Source organism: Ischnura elegans, chromosome 10 (genome assembly GCF_921293095.1).
Source record: "Ischnura elegans chromosome 10, ioIscEleg1.1, whole genome shotgun sequence".
NCBI classification, from domain to species: Eukaryota; Metazoa; Arthropoda; class Insecta; order Odonata; family Coenagrionidae; genus Ischnura; species Ischnura elegans.
In genome coordinates, this window is record NC_060255.1 from 21,861,836 (window position 1) to 21,885,612 (window position 23,777).

Sequence of the window (23,777 nt, forward strand, 5' to 3'; positions counted from 1 at the left end):
ACTGTGTACAATAAGATTCCTATCACCATCATCAATCCAATTCAAAGCCAGACTGAAAAATATATTAATTGAAAAGAGCTACTACAATCTAAATGAGTTTTTAACCGGTGTTGTGTATTAACCTATGACCTCAATCCCACTGATAGCTGTGTGTTTGTATAGCTCATTTGTATCGTATTTTATTATATGTTAGCATTTTAAGCTGTATTATCCCAATAAAAATTATTATTATCATTATTATTACAGATTATTACTCTTCTCCTGCTATCAAAATTTCTTGGTGAGAACATTAGACCTTGTAACATAGTGACCCACTCATTACAACACCAATGAATATTAAAAATAAGTAGAATCATTTCCTGAAGCTTTCATGAAAATGATCATCATACAAAAATACCTATATTCCTTTTCCTCCCAACATCAATTGAATCGAATGCTTTTGTTGGATTAAGTGATGCGAAATTACAGTAGAAGATACATGATCTGGAATGTTTGGGACCAGACACATTCCAGATTAATGATACTCCAGTGTATAGATAGAGTTGGCATCAGTGGAAACGATGCATTTGTGAGCAAAGCCCAATTACATTCATAAATTCTATGATTCAAAACATTTGAAATTTTTGAATGTTCATACGTCTGAAAGTTCGTAAATCCAATATGCGTAGGACTAACTGTTCGTCCAATTTATGAGCAGCTACGAGTGGGTCACCATGACTCGACAGGAATTAAGCTTAAGCCTGAATCACATGATCATTTTTTTTCGTCGCTCTAGTGATCACTATCAAGATCACTTTTCCCGTCGCGAAAAGCAATCGCTCTAGTGATCATTTTTCTGAATCACATGGTCCCTCCCTCAGTCGCTTTTCGCATCATTTCCGATATCACAGCTCGTTGTCAAAGGACCCACATCACGAAAATATATAGCGTGTTTGTTTATTCATGTCATTCCCACAATTGTCAAACGCTGCGCTGCAATCACACCATACGGTCATTTATTTTATTTTTTATTTATTATCAATTTCCCCGTAAACAGCACATGACGGTCTTTTACAACGAGGGTTTCCAATATTAACAAGTGCAACACAAACATCCATGCCCTGGATAGGGATCACCTACCCAGGCGGGATTCGAACCCACGACCTACGGTTTGGCAGGCGAGGACTTAACCCCACCGCCACCGAGGCCGGCGTTCTGCGTTCTGATTGGGGTTTTAGGGACGGTTTTAGCGACAGAAAAAGCGACCGGACGAGTGATGAAAAATAGCGATGGGAATCCTCATCGCGATTGCAAAAAACAATTGCCGCCGACGATCATTTTGCGCAGTGATCGCGATAGTGATCACTTTCGCGACGAAAAAAAAATGATCGTATGATTCAGGCTTTATTATAAGATATTGCATGAACACTGATTAAAGAACCATAACTGACACTCTTGGGCAGAGTACACAAGAAGAACTTGAATGTGGCGCAATTATTAAAACTTAGCGTAGCGTATATATCCACCTAAATCCTCTTGCTTATTCCTCGAACTTCATAATAAATAGCTCGAACTTCATAGCTGCCAGAACCGGGACTGCGGTTCGTAATTTCGTAATAACAAAAATTTCGAAATAACGTTTCTTTTACCATAGCTTGGATAGGCCTTTTTGTCGGGACCAACGATTTGCTTCGCAATAATGAGAACTTCGTAATAAAGTTGTTTGTATTAACAACAGTCTATTGTAACATTATTTCACTGAATATTTTATTGTCAAGTCTGGAAATTTTGTTCTGCACGTACTGAGTCTGATGTTTATACATTTTTTCACATGGAAGCCTCTTTTGGATTATAATATGTGTGTGTCGCAACACTAAGCATTTTCCCAATTCACATGTACTTGGATAGCTTAAATTTTAATCGTTTGTTAATTTAAATTTAATTAATTTGAATTTCAATTAATTCAGTTCCCTGAGCTAGAATTGTGGATGCAAGTGAAAAAAGGGACATAACAATTTTTGAAGAAAAACCGTAGAAATCTAGAGAGTGTGAGCTGGTGAAGGAAATGTCTCTTTCTCCGGAGTTGGGGGGCCATCATCCATCTTTTCCGCAATCAGTCACTAAACTGAATATAAGCCATCGGTAAATTGAGGCTTCCAAGAAGCATCTTTTTCGTAACTTTTGCTTTCACTTATCTCAGCAGGAGAATTATCGATCCTTATGGGTAAAACATAAAACTTCCCCGTTATGTTTTTCCTTTCCTACTCTGCAGACTGCCGAAATTTCAACTAATAAAGCAATCAGATTCAAAGCATTAGCTTGAATTGTGAGAAAATAAGTTGATAATATCATATTGAAACTAATAGAAAACCAAGTACATACATGTGTATTGTGAAAGTTGTGAAACAAACATAATATATAATCCACAGTATGTGAAAAAAATGGGTAAACATCTGATGAAATATGTGCAGAAAAAGATTTCCATGCTTGAAAATAAAATTTCCAGAGAAAATCATATAATTGAATTTCAATCTCTTTGTACTATTTTAATTGCATCTTTTCATACTTTTTCACACAAGATGCCAATAAAAACCTTGCATATCAGAAAGCACTAAATAATTTGCAAATCACCTTCATGGCATACCTAAATGGATCACACATCGGTAAATCATACCCAAAATTAAAGGTTTGTTTTAAACTTTAATGTGCATGGATTACCTCCACTCACTTCCCACGCTGGTATTTTGTCAGGATACTTATCATTATTATATGATTTAACCACAGATATATTTCCTGAACTACATGCCTCAAGTTGTACTTGAACAATTTATAGAATGTTGCAATAAAATTCAAGACATTTTCCTGCATAACTGTAAAAGCTATCACTAAAAAGTCAGCATTGACCTTTTTTTGTGTAAATAAAAAGGCCCGATCGAATGCGCTAAAAATTGATGAGAACTAAACAAATAACTCACCTGCAATTCCCTTAAGAATAACTGGACCGGGTCAAAGGCAACTGGAGGGAGTTCTCCTTTCACAGAAACTGTTTTCACGGAAGGCCTACTGTCCTTCTCCTTCTTTCTGGCTAGAACGGGATCCACAGCTTCATTTATTCGAGGTATCATGTGAGAATGTAAATGTAGCACAAGGTCATAAGGCTCCAAAGCAGGCCTGAAGATCTGCTGCTTGGAGAAAGGAAAAAAATTGTTTTACAAAATGAAAGTTTCAATTAATCGTACTTAGAACCCTAAAATAACCAATGAATATTAATTGGTAAAAACGATAAAGTTAGACAAGTTATAGTCACTACCTATTAAATACAGTAAAATATGCTCAAACTGCCACTTCTATTCTGGGGCCACTGATTCTGTGATCTCCTACTTTTTCCTGTAACTAAAAACATTGTTCCCATTTACGGGATGTAAATTCTACCTCTTTTTCATGGCCCACCTTCTACATTGTCAAGTGCTCTCATTTGTTTAGCCCAAAGCCAATCCTTCACCTCAACCAACGCTACTTGCCTATACTTTCACAGTGAAATTTTTCTAGCCCAGAGCCAATTATTTACCTCAACCAACTCTAATAGCCCATACGTTCACAATGAAAATTGATCTCTTCTTATTTTTGTAATCTTTATATCATTAAGAGGATTAATTGAAAGTAAATATGGATTGGATTGACTTGTATTGCCTAATAATCACAATATCAAGAAACGTGCATCGCGGCTAGCGGCAAGGAGATGAGAGGGCGTACGGCGAGCGCCTTTGAGACAGTTTTTTGGCACAAAGGAATCAAGATACGCCAAAATGGTTGAAATATTTACACAGAGAACTTAACTGTCATGTTCACCATGGAAAATTTTTTGTCTGGGCCGAAAAACTCAAATTTCAAAATAACTGCATTTAGGCCGTATTGGCGCCTTTAGGCACCTCAGGCACGGCTACCCGACGTTGCAACCTGGAACCTAATGTAATTTTTTCTTTCACCAATTCGCACATTTTGAGACCACAACTTCTTAAATCGGATCATTTTCGAAAAATAAGGGAAAGGTTTGCCAACCCTGACCCAAACCCATGGGCCCCATGTTTGGCACACCAATGCTTATGCAGTAAACAGCATACCATCTGTTCATTGATTTGCACATTGACATTCATGCCTAGTGATGCACGGTCAATTGAAGTCAATAATGTACTGGACGTAGGTGAGTAAAATATAAATATGCAACTAAATTCATCAATAAGGAAATAAAGGGATCTAGAAACATATGATAGAAACAGGATGTGGACTGTCCCTGTGAGGCTGCATTTTTACCCTCTCGTAATTTCTGGCTTTTTCCATCTACCACAGCACTGTTGTCCTCGTCCTTTTTTTATTATATTCTCCTATCCCTTTCATTCCTTACCTGTGAATTTATTTCTTTGTTTGCGCTTAAGGCGTCGTGTGAATGAATGAAGAAGTAAATTATAAATATAATATATAAAATAAGATACTTGCCTTAAATCCAACAAGAGATCTGCTGTACACTTTGGCTTCAATCACTTGAAGCGCTTGTCGTGCCAGCTGAGCAAGTCTGATGAGAACCTGGACCGAGGGAGCTTCTTTGGTCCAAGTGTCACCGACACGATCATACGGAGTGGCTATAACTAGTGGGGGCAGGCTGGTCCTCTCAGTGCTTCCAAAATTATTCTCCACACTCAAAACATCTTGCCCTGTATAAAATAAAATTACACACAAAGTTAAATATAAGCAAGCAAAAACTGAGTATGTAGTATGTGATGAAGTATTGTAATCCTGGAGTATTGGTATCAAAAATAGTCTTTTTCAAGCCTAACACGACTAGAAATTTGCCTAAACCAGCCCATCATATTTAAAAAGAAATTCATCTGATAAAATGACAATCTTCTGTATTGTGGACTAAGCACTGTAATGGTATCCTGCAATAAAATTGTAAATAAAATTCAAATAATTTTTAACACATAAATAATTGCCCATTATCTACTATAATTTGCTAAAGTTGTCAGATAGAAATAGAAACCCACTTTCAAACTTTTTTGCTTCAACAAATGCTTCAATCCCTTGCCTAACTCAATTGAGATTTGCGAAAAAAAATCAACTTAAGTTGGGAAGTTAAAAAAATTTTATTACAGGCAGTAAAGGTAGTTGTGCCATTCTTTGGGCTAGGCAATGCTATTCAAGACCAATCCAATCATTTGCAAGATAACTTGAAGTATATTAACCAAATATAATTAATATGAATATAATATTCCAACAAAAATCACAAATAGCTTTGGAAAAGTAAATAATAAGATGAAAACAATTCAGAAGTGAAACAGAAAACCAGGACTGAACCAACTGATGATCAGAACTGAAGCATGCTATACTCACTGCTCATTTCTTCATTGAAATTCAGAATAATAAGCTGTGATGACCAATCTTGGGTGGCAATCAGATAGAGAAATCGAATGAAGGCCGCCTGAGGTTGATTTGGCACAACAAGCGGCTCAGGTGACAGAAACAATGACGCAACCAAAAGCTCCACGCAAATCTCTGGGAAGAGTTGATCGGAGAGAAGAAGCTGTGATGCAATCCATCTCTTTGCAAGGCAGCACGATGTACCATATGCAATAAAAGTTTGTTGGAGTCTGAACAAAAAAGGGATAGTAAAAATTAGGTACATTCAAAAAGGCCATAATGAAAGCACAGTAATAATAACTGCACTCCATTAAACCAGATAGATAAATATAAAAAAAAACAAAATGCATGCATAGGCAATATTTCTAGAGCACGTGATACATCTTTTCACAACTGAAGATTCATGAGTGAATTTATATGCAAATTACTTACTGAAAGATAACCAATGATTCCATTATTCATTGTAATGCATTAATATTCTTAGTTGTAATTATTTTATTTAATGATTATAATAATAGCTTTGCCTCCTCATATTAGAGAACACAAATTTTTTTCATTATTACCTACATTAATCATCTATCTCCTAATTTTAGCTAGATCATTTAAAAAATAATTCCCAATAAAACTGTACTCTCAACTTTATAACCATATGGTAAAATTAGAGACGGGTCAATTTCTAAATTTACTTCAATGAAATCTCAAATCTGAATCATACTCTTATTTAAGCTTTATGAATCCTAATATCACTCATCCTCAATACTTTTATTCTCCAAATATACTAGTTTAAGCGACAAAATCTCGCTTTACCATAACATACGTATTTGGTCATAGGGTTTATACAGCCAGTGCATGGGAATGTTGACAAGTTAGTTGCCTCAAAAGGTGAGCATTGAAGATGCAGCTGTGTTCAGGGAGCAGACGACACCCCAGTGTCATTAGAATTCCTGAGGTTGAGTGGAGGACTAGCTCCGATCAAGGCACGTCGACAAGGAGACAGTGGAAAGGGAGAAACTGAATCTGCAGTGTGGAGACAGTAAATACTCTGAGAGTGTGGCATTGGATGACCTATCACACTGTTGTATTCTATGATTTCAGAGTACATACTCCTGGAATTCAATTACACAGTAAAACTGAACTTTCAACTTGCTCCGTGACTGTGTCTTCGCCACCCATTCCTTATAGCCGAGCTACAACAGTGGCCCTTATTAATTGTTAAGCTTAATTCCTCAAAAACGCTCACAATACCCAAAACAAGCTTCATAGCTTTTGATTTGAGAATTTTTCTCCAGAGAAAAATTTATTCCTAGCTTCACAACTAAAAGGACCTTAAGAAATATCTTTGGTTCCTATGCTTCATTTTATGTTTAGCTTTTGATCAAGCATTAACAGAGTTATGCAGATACCAAGAGCGTATTCACATTACAGGAAAGAGAGCATTTAGTTTTCCATAGCTCAAATACTCATATCAAGAAGTCAAATTAAGAATAGATTGAGATACATATATATACTTCACCAAATAAGAATTAATAAAAACCAACTGCCACGACATAACATAAAACTAACTGCAAATATAATACACTCACCCATGCAATGCGCTACTTAATTTTGGTAGATGCACAGTTTTCTTCTCTAGAGCAACTGACTCTTCGGTTGATTTGTACTTGATCATACCATCTGTATCCCTATATTCCTTCAGGAGAGATATTTCCCGCGGACAAGATAAATATATTCTGAATATGTATCCATCCTGTAATGAAAGTACAAGTAGCAGATTATATTATTGTGCAATTTTTAAGTTTTTTTTGCACCAATGCAGAAAATTCCCAATTACCTATGCATGGATAATCCATGTTGCGGATTACCCATGCATGACTTTCAACCTTCAACATTTTCCGCCATCTTCATAAAAAAGTAAAATCGGAAGCAAAAATACCAGAATTAACATACTTTAATGGAAGGATTCACAAGGCTTACTATTTTCATTATAATTCTTATCTACATACATGCATAAATTTTTTCCTTACTGGCTAATAAACAATTTTCGAGTTTACTTGGAAGTCTGCTACGTATAGCTTATCAGAAAATTGATGAGCAGCGGAAAAAAACTCGATTAATTTTTGAAAATTTCTTCAGTAACCAATCTTCATTAAAATTTTTTATTTATGATCCTTAATTGTATTTTTCAAGTACATAATTATTAGCAGGAAAAAACTGTTGATTAATTGCAGAAGATTTCTTCAATAACCAATCTTAATTATTAAAATTTATTTGCTACCGTTAAATATATTTTGCAGGTGCATAATTATTGCAACTGCCTCGCATATCGCACTCAATTTCGTCTCACTCAGGCATGCTTATGCCATGGTCAAACATCTAAGGAATGTTGTGGCAAAAGTGAAGAACTGGAGGCAGTGGGGGAACTGGATGAAGGGAGTAGCCATCATATGAGTCACAGGGATTAAGAGGTAGCAAACTTGTGTCTGAAAAATGCTGAATTTTAGGTAAAATTTTAAATAATTATCAAAAATGCTTAAAAACCAGTGAAATTCCAATCTGAAAATACAATAAAGCAAAAAATTTGCATGCCTTGTCCCATAATTAGCAAATGAAATGTATACATTGAATTATTCTTTAGTAACCACACTGAGAATAAAATTTTGTGTTATCTTCCTCCGGTAGAGATGGAGGAAATCTATTTTTTTAAATCAAGGATTCCCAAACACAAACAAGTGTTAAAATCCATTAAGGTTAAGTTTAGAAAGGAAAGCCTTAACCCTGCATAAACATATTTTGTGCTGCAATATCAAAATATTTGGTATGGCACCCCTCACATAATAGTTTGTGATACATGCCCTTTTTCAATTCACCCTACTCTACTATAACAAATTTTCTCAAGCCCACAGGGGTTACAAAGAGGTTTTAAAGTAGTTATTACTGATATATTTTAACTGATTGACTCACTCAGGAAGACAATTACTTTCAGCGATGAAATGTAATACATTACACACAATGTACGTAGAGCATCATAAATCACCTGCTTACCTGATACACATCAATATGCTCTGGATATGGCTGTACAAGCAGCTTGAATTGCTCCCTTAAAGAGTCAGCAATTTTTAGATGGAATGCTGCCTTAACGCGTCGAATGGCATCCAAATTGCTGGGCCATTTACTGCTGACACCCAACTGAATCATGACTGTCAAAAAAGATTGATTGTGCAAATATTAGATGTAACTGACTAATTAAAAATAAAAGATGCAGGGTCAAATTATTACACCATAAACAAAATTAAAAAAAAAAAATTCAGAGCTAAGAGAGGGAAATTTGCCAGTTCCTACACTCATGAGGGAAGGTAGACAAAATTTACAAGAGTGAACCCCTTATAAGTTGGAAAAGTTCATTATTCTCATCTTGGTTTGCAATACGACTTCAGATACATCCTTTCATGCCTCAAGAGGCTTTTTCTAGAGAACAATCCACTCACTATAGTACAGAATTTTCAACTGACCAAGGTAGAATACAAAATTTAGTCTTGTAATTTCTTTTTTAGGAAAACAAGAAACATTTGCAGTCTCGTGTAAAAACCAGAAGATTGCATCTTTCCTCAGCCATTCAAAGGGAACTCATTAGTTCCTTTCAGAAAGTAAGCCTTAAGAAAGTTTTCTCGGTTTTCTTTGAAATGAGTTTAACAAAGCCATTTCATTTACTGATACCTCCACTACCCACCAAATTTTATACCCGACAGGCTAATAAAGCTAACCATAACACGCAAAAATAGCCTCCAGCTCATGAGAACTTTGATTATCAATGTTAGGATTACACATTTTTGTTCCAACAAACTTTGCAAATTAGACGTCCTCCATATCCTCCATTTTGAACAATTTCCAACTTGAATCGAAACTAGAAGCTCGAGCAATGTGGAAGGGCTCCATAATGGCAATGATAACACTTGGAGATTTCCAAAAATTAAATCGTGGAAGTCACGAAGTGTTATGTATCATTGCTGATAAATGCACAACTTATTAAGGCAAAATTGGATACATGCAGCTACTATCAAAATTAACCATTATTAAAGATGCACACTCCTCATCCCATTTGGTGAAAAGTTAAAAAAAAATCAAATTAACCAAAATTCTTACCTTCTACATGTGGAATCCACTGAGATACCTTACCACTGTCACCATTGATAAGTTTTAAGTCTTTTGAGATTTTTTTCTCCCCATTCCTGCGACTCGAGCAACTCGTAGGGACGGGGGCAAATGGATCTGTGTATCGATTAGTAGAGGAGAGTCCGATCACAGATGTCACATCTAAAGGAAGGTCTTTGAGTTGCCTAAGATTAGATGAAAGCACGTCTGTGGCACGCACAACTGCTAAACAGTCCTCTTCATTAGATACAACTATTGAGTCTACACGCCTAATTAAGGTTTCCATCTGATCAGCAAAGTATTGCCATGAGCTTCCCTCTTGAAGGCCTAATGATTTTAAAATATGGCCGATAGCAAGCTTGCACACCATTCTCCTCTGTGACATTTTAGCATCCGAGTTGCCCCACAGAACAGCTTCACAAACACTTCCATCTTGGAACCTCCTTAGTTCAGACTTGGAGCCCCAAAATTCCTGAAACTCCAGAGCCTGCAATAGCAATAAAAGTGGAATTTTATCATTCTAGGACCAGTAATAGAATATGATGACATTTTCAAATAACAAAAAAAAATATTGTCAGAAGAATGGGAAAATGATAATTTATTTTGTTGAAGTGACACAATAGATTCGCTTGGGCAGCAGTAATTACAATGTGAATGCTTACGGGAAGACAATTTTTAAATGCGTATTTATTCATAAATAAAAAAAAAGTAAAAGTGCTCCCATGCCAAACTCTTTAACTTACACTGGATAATGAGACTTACTAATTGAGTGGAAACTCATTTTAGTGAGTATGGCATATAGCGAGATTCGCATTATGTGAAGTGATTGGCAGTGTACCACTAAGGGCCTACCATTAATGTGTAAAAAAATATGGATATAACAAGGACAAGATGTGTCTACCAAAGTATGCACTCAGGTAATTCTCTTCAAAGTGGTGCACAACTAATTAACTTGAATGTAAATGGGGGTCACCCATTCTACTCATAACGGTGGAAGTCCTCCAAGAACAAATGTGCGATGTTAATTTCACCAGTCACTAAACGTCTAAGTAGTACAAATAAAACACATGTAAAGGTACTGATAAAATCGTAAAGCAAAATTCAACTGAATGATAACCAAGCTAGCGGATACAGATGAATCTTCCGCAACATTGATGCTTTGTGCAGGGATAAGACTCACTCTGTTGCCAGTGGTCAACCAAGAGCAGAGTCGAGAACTTGCTGAGGCCATGGGCCCGACTAATCAGCACCACACCTGCACCAGGCTGTTCGATGCCATGCGAGAACTGAGGAGATGTCTTGCCACAAACTTATGTGCTTTCTACATAGCAGTACTTTTAGTCAACTTTTAGGTGGATTGCAAGATGTGCAAAGTTTACATATTGGATAATTTGAGCATCGCCTTAGTATCAGCAACTTGCCCAAGCCACGCTACCAACAATAAGCCTGATAAAACGTGTGACCGCTATCACATTGTGGCACTTAATTCTAGGCTGTGATGTTCACAAAAACCATCTCACTTCGAAATAAATTTTGCTTTAAACTTCTAATTTTTTGAAGCAAAACTCTAGGATGTCAATCAATAATTAATGCAGCATAAATCCACTGTGATGCCAGAGTGCCGTCTCAAGCACAAAATGTACACAGATATGCACAGGTGATTCAATAATGGACTACTTATAGCTTACTCTGACATATTTTTTGAGATCGGAGTGGTTTGCTTTCATCCAAATGCATGGAGCGGAATGGGTAGAAGGCAGAGAAGCATCTAGCTAATTAAACGAAAGTGACAGTGCGTGTAAAGGGCACAGTTCATTCAGATTTGTGCTGGGTTGGCATGAGGTACACTAGTCAGAAAATGGACACCTGGAAAAGTATGTACATAGTTGACAAGAGTCCGCATCTTCCCTGCACCACTGACCTCCACCGTCAATTAATTTGTTGACTGTGCCATAGGTAAAACTACATGACACCATAGTAGTATTCTATGAGGGAAATTAAGTCTTCGGACCAGTAAATAACAACTAAAATAAGACAATTACGAAAGTGACGTCATATACAGATTTCAGAAGGCATTTCCTGACCAGATTGTCATGATCTAACTCCATCGTGAAAAGCAAAAAGAAAAGTTGAACAACAATGACTGACAATAAGCAAAGGCATCCTCAGCTACAAAAAAAACTGTGGCTTTAACCAATTGTACCAAATAAACATGTACCTACAGCTGCGTAATGAGCGATGGCACAACCTCGCCTTACTTGCTCAAAGAGAGCTATAAGACCTTCATGAGAGCCTGTTTATTGTTTCTGAGTGTCATGGATGGCACGATTGCTCCACATGCTCACAGATCCTCATCTGTCAACAACTGTCTATCATGAAACTTTGTGCAATGTAACTGTTTGTTTGGGTGCCTAGAATATGGTTTCTGTCGTCGAACAGCGATTTGACACAGCATACAGACACGTGGTGTTTGGAAATAAGTGCAATTAAAAGTTTTGTTATACATATTATCTTTGCAAAATTATTCACAAATAGCAGGCCACCCAGCATTGATCGGAAAGGATAGTACTCATTCAAGTGGAACACTTGGAACTTGGAATTCATGGTCACATGGCAGGATCTTAATGTTTCCTCTTCCAGGGTATCAATAGGTGTGCCATACTGGCAGGATGTTCAGCGATGTAACAAATGGTAATGAGGAAATGATGTGTCAGACACAACGGAATGCAGCAAAGGAGTTCGGCAGCAATAGATACGCCTATGTACTTTGGTCACCATCTGTACAGCCATATGGAAACGCATAGCAAAACAGACATCCTCTTTTATATAAGTAGATTAAACACAAATGCAGATCTTATTCTTCAGTGATCAGTGTTCCCACTCTCAATAAATCATAAAATTCACGGTTTTTTCCAGGTTTTCACGGTCTAAATGTCGTCAAATTGACGCCCATTTTAGGCAGAAATATTGATGATGTAACAATCACCGCCAGTACGTTAACTAAAAATTTAACAAACGCACCAGATGCCATGAATGCAAACGCAGCAATGAAAGTGTCAATCTCTCATGACGTCACCTATCGATATCAAAATTCACGCCCGGCTAAAGGTTGTGAGTGGGAAAATGGAGAGAACAGGGTGGCAGGGTAGTGAAGAAGTGTCAGATTTTTTGCATGGGTTAATGAACACTTTGTTTACCGGTCTTCCAATCACAGGCTCAAGATCAATGTGTCGTCCCTTGCACTTAGAATATACGTGTGCAGACAAATCCGTGGACAGTGTCTGCGCGTGACTGACCTTGAAACACGATCCACATATCGATTTTTCTTTTGATCTGCCAGTCATAGTCCTACAATCAAGTTTGAGAGATTTTTTTAAGGTTTTATGACGAAATTCACGACTTTTTCCAGGTTTATTCACGGCAGACGAAATTCACGGCTTATTCACAGCTTTATGGTTTTCACGGTTGAGTGGGAGCCCTGAGAGATGCAGCACTGATACCAAATAAAGCAGTAATAAAAGATGAAAACAGGAATTGAGGTGCTTTATCTTTCACCATGGGATTTAACAAGCCACCAACACAGCAATGATTTTCGAGGGATTGTGAGCACTAAAGTGAGCTTCTACGGTATATTAATAATTTATGCACTTGACCACAAATATTTAACTATTACATACTTGTTTCAAAGCAGAAGAGGAAAAGCAGGCAACTTAAAGGTAGGATCACTTGAACAAAAGCTGCCTTAATTCTTACCGAGGACAAGGCAGGTGGATTTCAACAAAAAGACGGTACCGAATTTCTCCGAATATAGTCCCCCCCTAATTTTGAGGCCTCAGTTTTGGGAAAAACTTAAAAAAAATATGCTTGAACATAGTCCCCACTTTTACCATTTTACCATGTGCATTTTTGGAAAAAAGGGGGGACTATATTCAGATAAATACGGTAGGTCACATGCATTAGTGCTAAACACTCAAATAAATTTACACCTAGCCACCAATTGAACTGAAGATGTGAACATGGCTTTATATCTCAAATTGAGACCAGAGAATAATAATTTCACCGACCTCTGGCGTGTTGGCCTGCGGTCCTTTTTCAATCACATCAAAAGCAGTCTCAGCATTAAGCCTAATACCCAAAGCAAATCCAACAAGTGAGGGTGGAGGATCCTCAGAAATATTCCAAGGTGATGGTGGCGATAACTGCTCGGCAACAATTGTCGTCCTCTTTCCCACTGCCGTAGATACTTTGGATAAAATTATTTTCAATGCTAACGGTGCTAAATTGGCATCAAAGTCCAAGAGTTCTTCTCTCGTGGAATGCTTCTCAACAACCTGTTCAAGCTGTGATGAGTTATAAAACCTGAAACAGATGTGCAAAAATTATAACCTTTCATTGTATCACAAAACCTAAAAAGATGATGTTCTACTTGACTTACTACAGTAGACTCTCGTTATTACGAAGTTCACGGGACCGAAAAACCGGAGGTTCGTAATAACGAAGTTCGTAAGAACGTTTCTTTTAGGAATCGTCGAAAAAAATAGTGTATTATAAACGCGATTAAATTACGCGAGAATATATATTAACAGGAAAATTCGTTTCAGTTTTTCAACAGAAGACTACGCCATGACGCAATCGAGGGTTGATATCTTCCCGAATACATGAACTCCGATATTCATACCAGATGCGTCCCAAGACCTTGTTCCTAGGTTGATAAAATTACAGTCCGGCCACCGAGATTTGTCCAATAACAGACAAAATGGTCTAGGTCTGGGTAGGGGGCAAGGCTGCCAGGTAAGAAAGGGAAATGCTTACAAATTGTTCCGTGAAGAAAAGAACCGGAAGGGACGACGAGCGTGAAGTACCTAGAGGAATAATCACTTGTTCTTGTGATTCGAAGAATGGGCTTATTTTGGTAGATCAGGCTTATTTCGGTGCTCGTTTATGCATTTGACAACGTTGTATGACTAGGCGAGGGTGTGAGGTGCGCTTGGGGGACAGCGATTGGCTTTAAACCGTGCTGACGCAGGATTATCCGCCCATCTTATTGTGCCGTAATCAGACAACCCTCGCCAGCCGGATTGTACGCAAGTTATCGATGAGTACTGTTATCCTGCGGAATGCAACACTGCATTACACGTATGCGCTAACTCACGATTGTGGCGAACTGATCTAGCGGGGCCTGCGATGCATTCGGAGCCGAAGAAATAGCTCCCCACGGTGACGAAGGACGGGCGAAACGCTGAAGAGTTCCTAAATTCACCTTGAATGATACCTTATTCAGATTGTGATCACAGTGAGAGTTTCCCAGCGCCACACCGCGTAGTATCGGCCAAATTCGAAATTTGAAAATTTTGAATGATCGTATCTCTGAAAATTCATAAATCGAATGTGCATAGGAAGAGGATTGACTGTACAACCAATTTACTAACGGTTATGAGTGGGTCACTATGACTTCACAGGAATGAAGCTTGTTATATAATGTAGCGTATAAACTGAATAAAGAACCATAATTGACGCTCTTTGGCACAGTACACGAGAAGAACTTAAACGTGGCGCGATTATTAAAACTTAAGTGTAGTGAATATTCACCTAAATGCCGTGACTTGTGCGTGGAACTTCGTAATAAAGTTCATATTGTAACCGCCGGGACCGGGAGTTAGGATCGTAATTTCATAAAAACGAAAATTTCGCTATAACGTTTCTTTTACTATAGCTTGGATAGGCCCTTTCGACGGGACCAACGATTTGCTTCGTAATAACGAGAACTTCGTAACAACGTTGTTCGTATTAACGAGAGTCTACTGTATACATATACATAGCATACTATAGTCTGATGGTGACCAAAACATTACAAACCTGAAGAAAACTTTGCTCCCCTTACAGTTAAAAATCAAAAATAGTAATAAGGGCCCAAAATTTAAGAAAACATTTATCTATTTAGCCGTATAAAACTACAAAATGATTTTCAATTCAGAAACAGATTCTCCATACAAAATCTTTCAACATGCTTAACCAAGAGTGAATGATAGTGACTCGGCATTCTATCTTCCATTCATGTGGGAGTAGACTTGTGTTCATTTACATGCATCAACAATACTCTCTCGCAGATGGTTAATACAGGCATACATAACTAGAATAAATATTTACTCACCTTATAACATGGTCAAATTGTCGATAAAATGGAATCTTGGTCATGAAGAGGGCTTGAAAGCTATTTAAATTGGGGTTATCCAGACACTTCACAGCAAGCTGACACTCTTGCTTAACCTGCAGAAATATAGAATAAATAAAAAAGATCATTGCATAAGAGATAAATACATGGGTTATTCCAAAAGTAAGGCCAGATTCGCCATAACTATTTGAATGCAGCACCAAGGACAAAACATGCATGCCTTGCACGTCAAGTGCCACCATTAGAGTTGTTACTGTTGCTGTGTGCTGTTTATTATGTCCGTTCAAAATGTTTTAGACAGTTGATCAGCCCGCCGATTGTTGAGCATGGTCAATGATATGGTTTTTGTCTGCAAGAAACATTTCAGCGGCAGAACACTGAAGTGTACCATCACAACATAATGAGTGACAGTTAAGTGTGCAAGTGGGTGCTAGCTTTTAACTAAGGACGGGAAAATTTGCTTGATGGACCATGCTCTGACTGACAACCAGTGATTTCAGACAATTTGGTCAATGCAGTGACGAAAAAATTCAACGACCCACCGCGAAGTCTGGACTTGGCACCAAGTGATCTCCACTTGTTCCGTGACCTAAAGGAGTTTCTTGGCGGCAAAGCGCTTCAACACAGATGATGAAGTGAAAGAGGCAGTTTAAGACTGGTTATCTTCGCAGGCAGTCGATTTCTACAGCTTAGACATTCTAAAGCTTGCTTAACCCTTTGAGTGCGGATGGCATAGCATTGATGCCCAGCGTAGGTCCTGCCAATGGGCGGGTGGCATCACATTGATGCCACGCCGGTCTATGTCCTTCAATCGCTCCCTACGCTCCTCCACTCTGTTCTGTCCACTCTCAAGATGGTTTCCCGCACACGCACTGGATTAGGCTACCTGGATATGCCTTCCGTTTTTGAAAAATATTTTATATTTTTTAGTACTTTTTTTTTTACATTTATGGACTACTTTTTAATTTGTAAGATTTTTCGCCATTATAAAAAAAATTAATTGTGACATTTTCTTTACTCTTCTGAATATTTGTACTAAATATTGCCACATTTTAAGGTTATTATTCCCGTTTTTGTCCTATTAATTTTTTTGCAAACCTTTTTTAGTCATAATCTTCCTTCCATCTCATCAACGAAAAATATTTTCGTATTTCAAAATACGGTCACTATACACACGCTAAACACAATAGAATCATCTGTTTCTGTTTTTATTATGGTTTAAAATTAATATTTACATAATTCCGTTATAACTCATAACATTCTTCCATAATATATTTGCAACTCATTTTCTGAATATCCGATCCTTTCAATAGGGATCCTCTCGTTTTTGACTATATTGGTTACAGAAAAAGAAATAGACTTTTTCAACTTTTTCTCATTTATTTCGTATGTTAAAAGTTACTAGGTGGGAATAATTACGATCACCAATTCGTTTTTCACGGGAAATAATGACGGTTCCAGGAAAACCTTTAAATTTTTTTCATTTTGAATGAGAAATCAGAATTAGGGAAATCTTTGTGGAAAAAATAATCAAATTTCGGGGCTCAAATAAAATAGTCGTTTTACATCACCGCGGAATAGACTACAAGTCGCTCTGCGTCGCCTGTTATCTCTATCTTTAGAAATATTTTTGCCGTTCTTATGAGAAATGCATGCACGTATTCTGTTGTGTGTATGTCGTGGAGAAGGTCAGCTCTTCCTTCTCAGTTTTTGCGACTCTCGCCATTAGTGCAGTCTCTCCTTCGGACATCTTTCGATTACGTGCATTTTCACTCCTCTATAGAGATTTTATTTTTTCTAATATTACCGTATATCTCCTCGCAATAAAACTACCTCTGGCACAATTTACTCAAGTGCATACATGGAACACTGCATTGGGTCTTCTCCGCAAAGGTTTTTTTTTAACTTTGAAGCAATTTACATATTTTACTTTTTAACTTTATTAAGACTTTCACAATTATTAGTTAATTTTTGCAGCATTAACGCAAAACAAAATGTCAAAAAGATAAAATAAATTTCATATGTTTGCATGCAAATCTAAGTTACTAGTAAATTTAAAAATTCAGAAATGTGAAAATTAAAATTCGAAAACTTTTATTTACCCAAAATTTGATGCATGGAAATTGGATGACATCTGAAAATATATTTATCTTATTTTATAATTCATTTCCGCCATCTTTTCAGAATTTATTTCAAGCTTCTTAGTTGCTACGTAAAAATATGCTGTCTGTCGTTCCTAATTTTTGTGTAACGGGTTGCATAAATATCCGGAGCATTTATCACATGGGTGCGGATGGCATCACTGTGATGCCATTAACAAATTGTTTCATAAATAGTCAAATGAATATAAAAATCCTTTTTTTATTGAAATTGTTTTCATATTTTCGAAAAACAAAGTGAATGCAGTGAAAAAATATTCTCCGCCAATGTGAAACAACTCTGAGAAAATGTTACGCAATGAAAGGGTTAACAACGTAACAAATGTTTGAATAATAATGGAAATTATGAAGAAAAAATAAAGATTTTTGATTTTTTTTCTTAACCGGACCTTACTTTTGGAATAACCCTCGTAAATATATTTTTTATTAAAAAAAAATTAATTTGCCTTTATTGCATTTTTAAATCAGGACCTTCTAATCCACATGGCTTGTCAGAAGGTTCTGTTGTATTCATACCAGTGGCATGTTACATAGTGGAAAATAATATTAACACGCATAAAACAGAACTCAAAGCACATCTCATTCGAAAAAAACCCTGCAACATGAATAAATTTGCCATAGTATAACATTGCAATGATGTAACTAAAAAAAATTATATTTGAGAATGAAAATATTAGAGTATGCATGGATGCAACATAAATACACATAGATGGAGAAACAAACAGAACACAGACACGTGACGATGGGCAAAACGGAGGAAAGGAAATTAAACAATGGTGGAAAACACATGGAAAAAGTCACCTCGGCCGGGAATCGAACCACAGACCTTCCCTTTTACAGGCAGTTGCTCAGACAACTGAGCTACCAAGATTACTTTAATCACCGACATTGTCAGTGGGTGGTTTATACAACCAATCCTTCGATATGGACCCCTGAGAGTAAGCCAGCTCTGGATCATGGTTCCCACCATCCGGAAAAAACACACAGAAGAGGAAAAAACGAAAGATTTGGAAAGAATTCTCAGGGACATTCACAGTAGAGCAGATCAGATAAATCAATCTTTTTCAAATCCATCCGGCCTAATAAAAAAATTTGTGGGACTGATCAAAAGTAAGGCCTGAAAAATTTGAGACCCCTGACCCTCGTGCAAACGCCATTTAGGGGGGAGGGTAAAATCTCAAAAAAAAATTATTTTTTTTACCATTACCCATAGATTTTTCGAAGTTACTGCTCTTATAAGACAAAAATTTCAAGCATTTGGACGTATCTACCACTGTTAAGCAACAAAATGCCAATTTTGTGTGCATGTCCGCAAAGAAAATATTCCAACGCCCACTCAGCATAGTGAATGGAAGAATGGCAGGCGGCTCCCAACCCCTCCCCGCTCGCCTCTCCCCCTCTCACACCAGGAATACAGCAAAACTCATCAAAAATCCGTGTGTGCTGCTAGGAGGGCGCTCATCTTTGATAACATGAATCCACAGATGGCAGAAGGTAAAGAAGAATGCGTAGTGAGACAACTTGTCCCTTTTTTCATGTCTCATCGGTGTGAAACAAACTGATGTTTCCAGCTTTTAGAGAAGTGATGAAATATTTTTGCATTGTTCACGATATTTTTAGATCCGAGAATGTAGGAAAGGAGCCTACGGTCTATGAAGAGGCCTCTCTAGTGGCTAGAAAGGTGTGTGAACTTTGGAGATGCACTTCTCTTCTATAATGTCTGTGACTAAATGGATTTTGGATGAAGGCCACTTGCATTCCCTTCCTATTCGTCTCTCCCTTCTACCACAACCCAAATTCACACCAAGTGCACCTTTCTTAGTTAGTCTTACTAATACTTGATGTTTTGGCATCGTCTATGGAGGAACAATCACGAAAGAATGACTCACCTATCTGTTTTCCAGTATTTCCTGTATTTCTTAATTATGTGTCGTCCCTCATCTTTAGATGCTGTCAACAAAGTTCGGGTGACCTCTTTCAAGAATCTTTGGATCGTCTGGGTAATACAAGGAATATTTTTTAACTTCAAAGTTGAACGTTGCTCAAACGATTTTTGAATTTCCACAGCAGTAAAGTCAGATATAACGGGAGGTACCACGGTCTCTCCCCAATTTATCATCAGTGGGTAGTCCTTTTCGCTGATATTAAAATCTAGCAATTCAAAAAAACTTGGGTTGGTCGCCAAAGTCATGTTCTTGCGTGTCTCTAATATTATTTCCGCCCATCCCGTCTCACTTCCTCGTGCTCGCCAGTCGTTACAGCGAGCAGTATATTGTCAGAGTGACTGAAAAATCCATTTCATTGAGTAACTGGATATGACTGCTTCCAGCTCTTCCGACAGAGTTCTCAACCAGTTGATGAGCCTCCACAAATTTACAGCACCATCATACCTCAAATGATCCTGCTTTGCTAAAAATCATGCGGGCATATAGACATTTTGAATGAAAGTTATTATATGCAATTGAAATGAAACTAGGCTCCAGTGTGAAAAAAATGGGAAAACATCCGATGCTTCCAAATTGCAGAAAAAGATTTACACGCAGAAAAATAAAATTTTCATTGAAAATCATGAAAGCAATGAAGATCAGCAGGTTTTTGTAAAATGAAAGGAAAAAACAAATTATGAAAAAAAGTTCCATGTCCAAGAATGGAACCTACGTCCTCTGGGTAAGAGTCGAATACCGTAACCGCGAGGCTTCCACTTCTTGTTGTTAACCCCTTCCCTGATTCGGACGAGATATCTCGTCCTAAGAAGACGCGCAAAAACTGACGCGGCCGAGTTAACTCGTCCTATGTCAAGTTGGCTCCTTCTTTCGTGATCTGGACGAGATATCTCGTCCCCTTATTAGAAGTACGTAGTTTTGCCGTGAGAGTGCATACGTGTCTTCACAATGCATGATATCCGGCAAACTTCTACGTTTTTTCGAGGTCCAAAAGAGGGGGAAAAATCTATTATTTCTCGTAATGTTTATGTTTCTAAACCTATTGTGTATCGAGATGTGATAAATGAACAAAGAAACAATGCGTTTTATAAATAACTGCGATGACTTTTCGCAGAGTTTTTATCAATCGTTGGAACAGCCGAAGTGAGTCGGCGGACAAGTGCCGTCTTGCTATTCTGAAGGTCGCGCGTTCGAATCTTGCTATCGGAAAGGATGTTGTATTATCTTTATTCCGTAAATAAATTAATTTGAAACATTTTATAAACACTACTAAGCAAAACTATCATTACTTACTCTTCAGTGTAGTCGACGGGACCTCGTAAATAAATTACGTCCAAGCTGCTATTCCAAAGGTCGCGTGTTCGAAAGCCATTTCTGTCAACTACGTAACAGTAGTCGGGAACTTTCTGATAATGTTCTTTTTCAGCAATATGGTGTCAAAATCTTCGCACCGAAAATCAACTTGCTCAGTGATGTTTTATTGTCTTTTTTCTTTATAAAGTATATCTTTGTTTTTTAGTTTTCCGTTTGTTATTTAGCTACAAATACAACTGATTATTATTTCATTTCTGTAAGTTCGTCAATATTTGTGACCGTGCATAGATTTGACATAGAACCTTCGGCTATTCAGCTATTTCTCCCTTCCAGGGAAGACATATTTTCTATCTCCCAACCCCCTTGTTTATCCATTACTTCTCTTCATCCATTGTTCTCTCCCCTCCGCCTTTCCTTTTACGCACTGTCTACGCACTGTCGCGGCCGCCCTTTCATCCTTTTCATCCTCCTCCCCTCCGATCTCCCTTTCATGCAACCACTGCACCCTCATCGGTTTTTCCTTACTGCCCTCCACTTTCCCTTTTTACAGCCGCACATGATAAAAAACACTCTTTCTCACCATTTTTCCCTTCCCAATGCCTCTGACCCTCATGTTTTGGTTTCTTTGCCTCTGTCCTTTTACCACTATCTGTTTTGGGTTACTTACACTCCCATTCCATAAAATTCTAGTGTCAGTTCTACGGAGTCTTTTGGAGTGTTCACAGCTAACATTTATTTCCTCTGCGAATTACTGTACAAAGAGCTAGATTCGGCATAAAAACTTTTGTTCTCTGCGAGTCCAGCACTGGATACATCTGGTCAACAATCATTTATACCGGGAAAGGCACTACTCTTGACGAAGACTGAAAGCAAACCAATGTCCTCCCAAGTGGTATTGTCACTGATGAAACCACTATTTGAAAAAGGGTATTGCGTCACGACAGACAATTTTTATACCTCTCCACAACTAGCCGAGGAACTAGTTTCTTATTCTTGTGATACTTATGGAACTGTGTGCAGAACAGGAAAGGGGATGCCAGAGGGGCTGAAGAAGAAAAAAATGAAGAAAGGAGATGTGGCAGCTTTCCGTAAAGGAAAAATTTTGGTTCTTCCCTGGAAGGACAAAAAGGAAGTAACGTTACTCTCTACAGTTCACAATAGGGAAATGAGAGAGGTGCAGAAAAGGGGGGCAGTGGTTATGAAACCAAAGGTAGTCATCAATTACAATGAGGATATGCGGGGTGTTGACAGGGTAGATCAGCATTTGGCTGACTATCCAATCCCAAGAAAAAGAGGGAAAAAATATTGTAAAAAATTATTTTTTCATTTGATGGAAATTTGCTTATGGAATTCATATGTTTTATGTCGAAAAACAGGTGGTGATAAAACACATTTGCAATGCAGGCTGGACCTAATAGATAAAATGATTGAACTGTACTTCCCAAGTGTTCCCTCCCCTAAGGCAGGTAGGCCACCTGCAAAAGCCCATCCCCTCCGAATTACCGAGAGGCATTTCCCAGACATAATCCCACCCACGGAAAATAAGTCAAACCCAACTCGGAAGTGTGCCGTGTGCTCCCGAAAGCGAGATGCGCGTGGAAAAATGGTGAGGAGGGAGAGTCGCAATTTTTGCCCTGACTGTAATGTGGGTGTTTCAAAGTATACCACACAAAAATAGACTTTTAGTTTATATAATATTTTACCGTTTCAAATTTGGAGTTTATATTAATATTTTTCTAACTCCATCGTTTGTTTTTATAGTGAGTAATTTTTGTGACTATATTTATTGTGAAATATTTTACTTGATTTTTATGCTAGAATACATGAAGTTTTTTAAAAAGTGATATAATAAGAGTAAATTTTAAAATAAAAGACTTCGTAAAACACTTAAATGAATGTTTTTTATTTAATATCTACCTGTAAATAATTAAAAAACGTAATAAAATAATATGACATTTTTTGTGATATTTATTGAGAAATATCCGTCAGTGAAGGGGTTAATAGCGTATTTCTAAGGGAATATAATGAACCTGTAAATGTTTAATTGCATTTTTTGTTTAAACTATTGGTTATATAACTCCATATGGGGGTGATTCACGGACAGCTCCCAATACACTACCACACTACAAAGTTTGATTGATATCTGAAAACCACTTTTGTGACACTCCCCTTGTCAGACAAACATCACACATTGTGCAGACAATTGAGTCAAAATTTGTTGGTAGGGTTACACCCCAACCACTATGGTTTACGTCAACCTTTTCACTGCCGATCACAATCCGGAAGCCTACCTGTCACATGCGGCGAAAGCTAAGAGCTCACCTCAGGTGGGAAGAAAAGGTACGTTCACAGCAGCTAGCCATGCAAACATACTGGATAGGTTCATAGCAGCAAAGGTGTTAAGCATGGCAAAATTATTTTCACGTAATAACGTAAAAAACATAGAAATGAGAAAGGAATCAAGAAAGAACTTACCCTCATAAAAGTTGACTTTGTCATGTTGGCACACATGTTGTTGAATCCTGTTGCATCGAGAAATACTACCTCATAATGAGAATGAAAATTTTCAATTCCTAATGAATTATCCACTTTCAGTGCTTGTGCCAACGATATACCTTTGGCAGTCCAATCAGATGCAGCTAAAAAAGG

General features: G+C 37.5%; 1 protein-coding gene across 1 annotated transcript in view; it reads right to left on the minus strand.

The window, feature by feature from the left end:
- Positions 1-23,777, minus strand: part of LOC124166368 (nucleolar protein 6) — a 39,245-nt gene that overhangs the window by 3,410 nt on the left and 12,058 nt on the right. Inside the window, exons 9-17 of the mRNA XM_046543860.1 lie at positions 23,604-23,767; positions 15,692-15,807; positions 13,605-13,899; positions 9,532-10,027; positions 8,434-8,588; positions 6,975-7,138; positions 5,365-5,621; positions 4,474-4,688; positions 2,955-3,161 (exon numbers count right to left, since the gene is read on the minus strand). Coding sequence (XP_046399816.1) covers positions 2,955-3,161; positions 4,474-4,688; positions 5,365-5,621; positions 6,975-7,138; positions 8,434-8,588; positions 9,532-10,027; positions 13,605-13,899; positions 15,692-15,807; positions 23,604-23,767 — 2,069 coding nt within the window. The remainder of the gene's footprint in view (positions 1-2,954; positions 3,162-4,473; positions 4,689-5,364; positions 5,622-6,974; positions 7,139-8,433; positions 8,589-9,531; positions 10,028-13,604; positions 13,900-15,691; positions 15,808-23,603; positions 23,768-23,777) is intronic.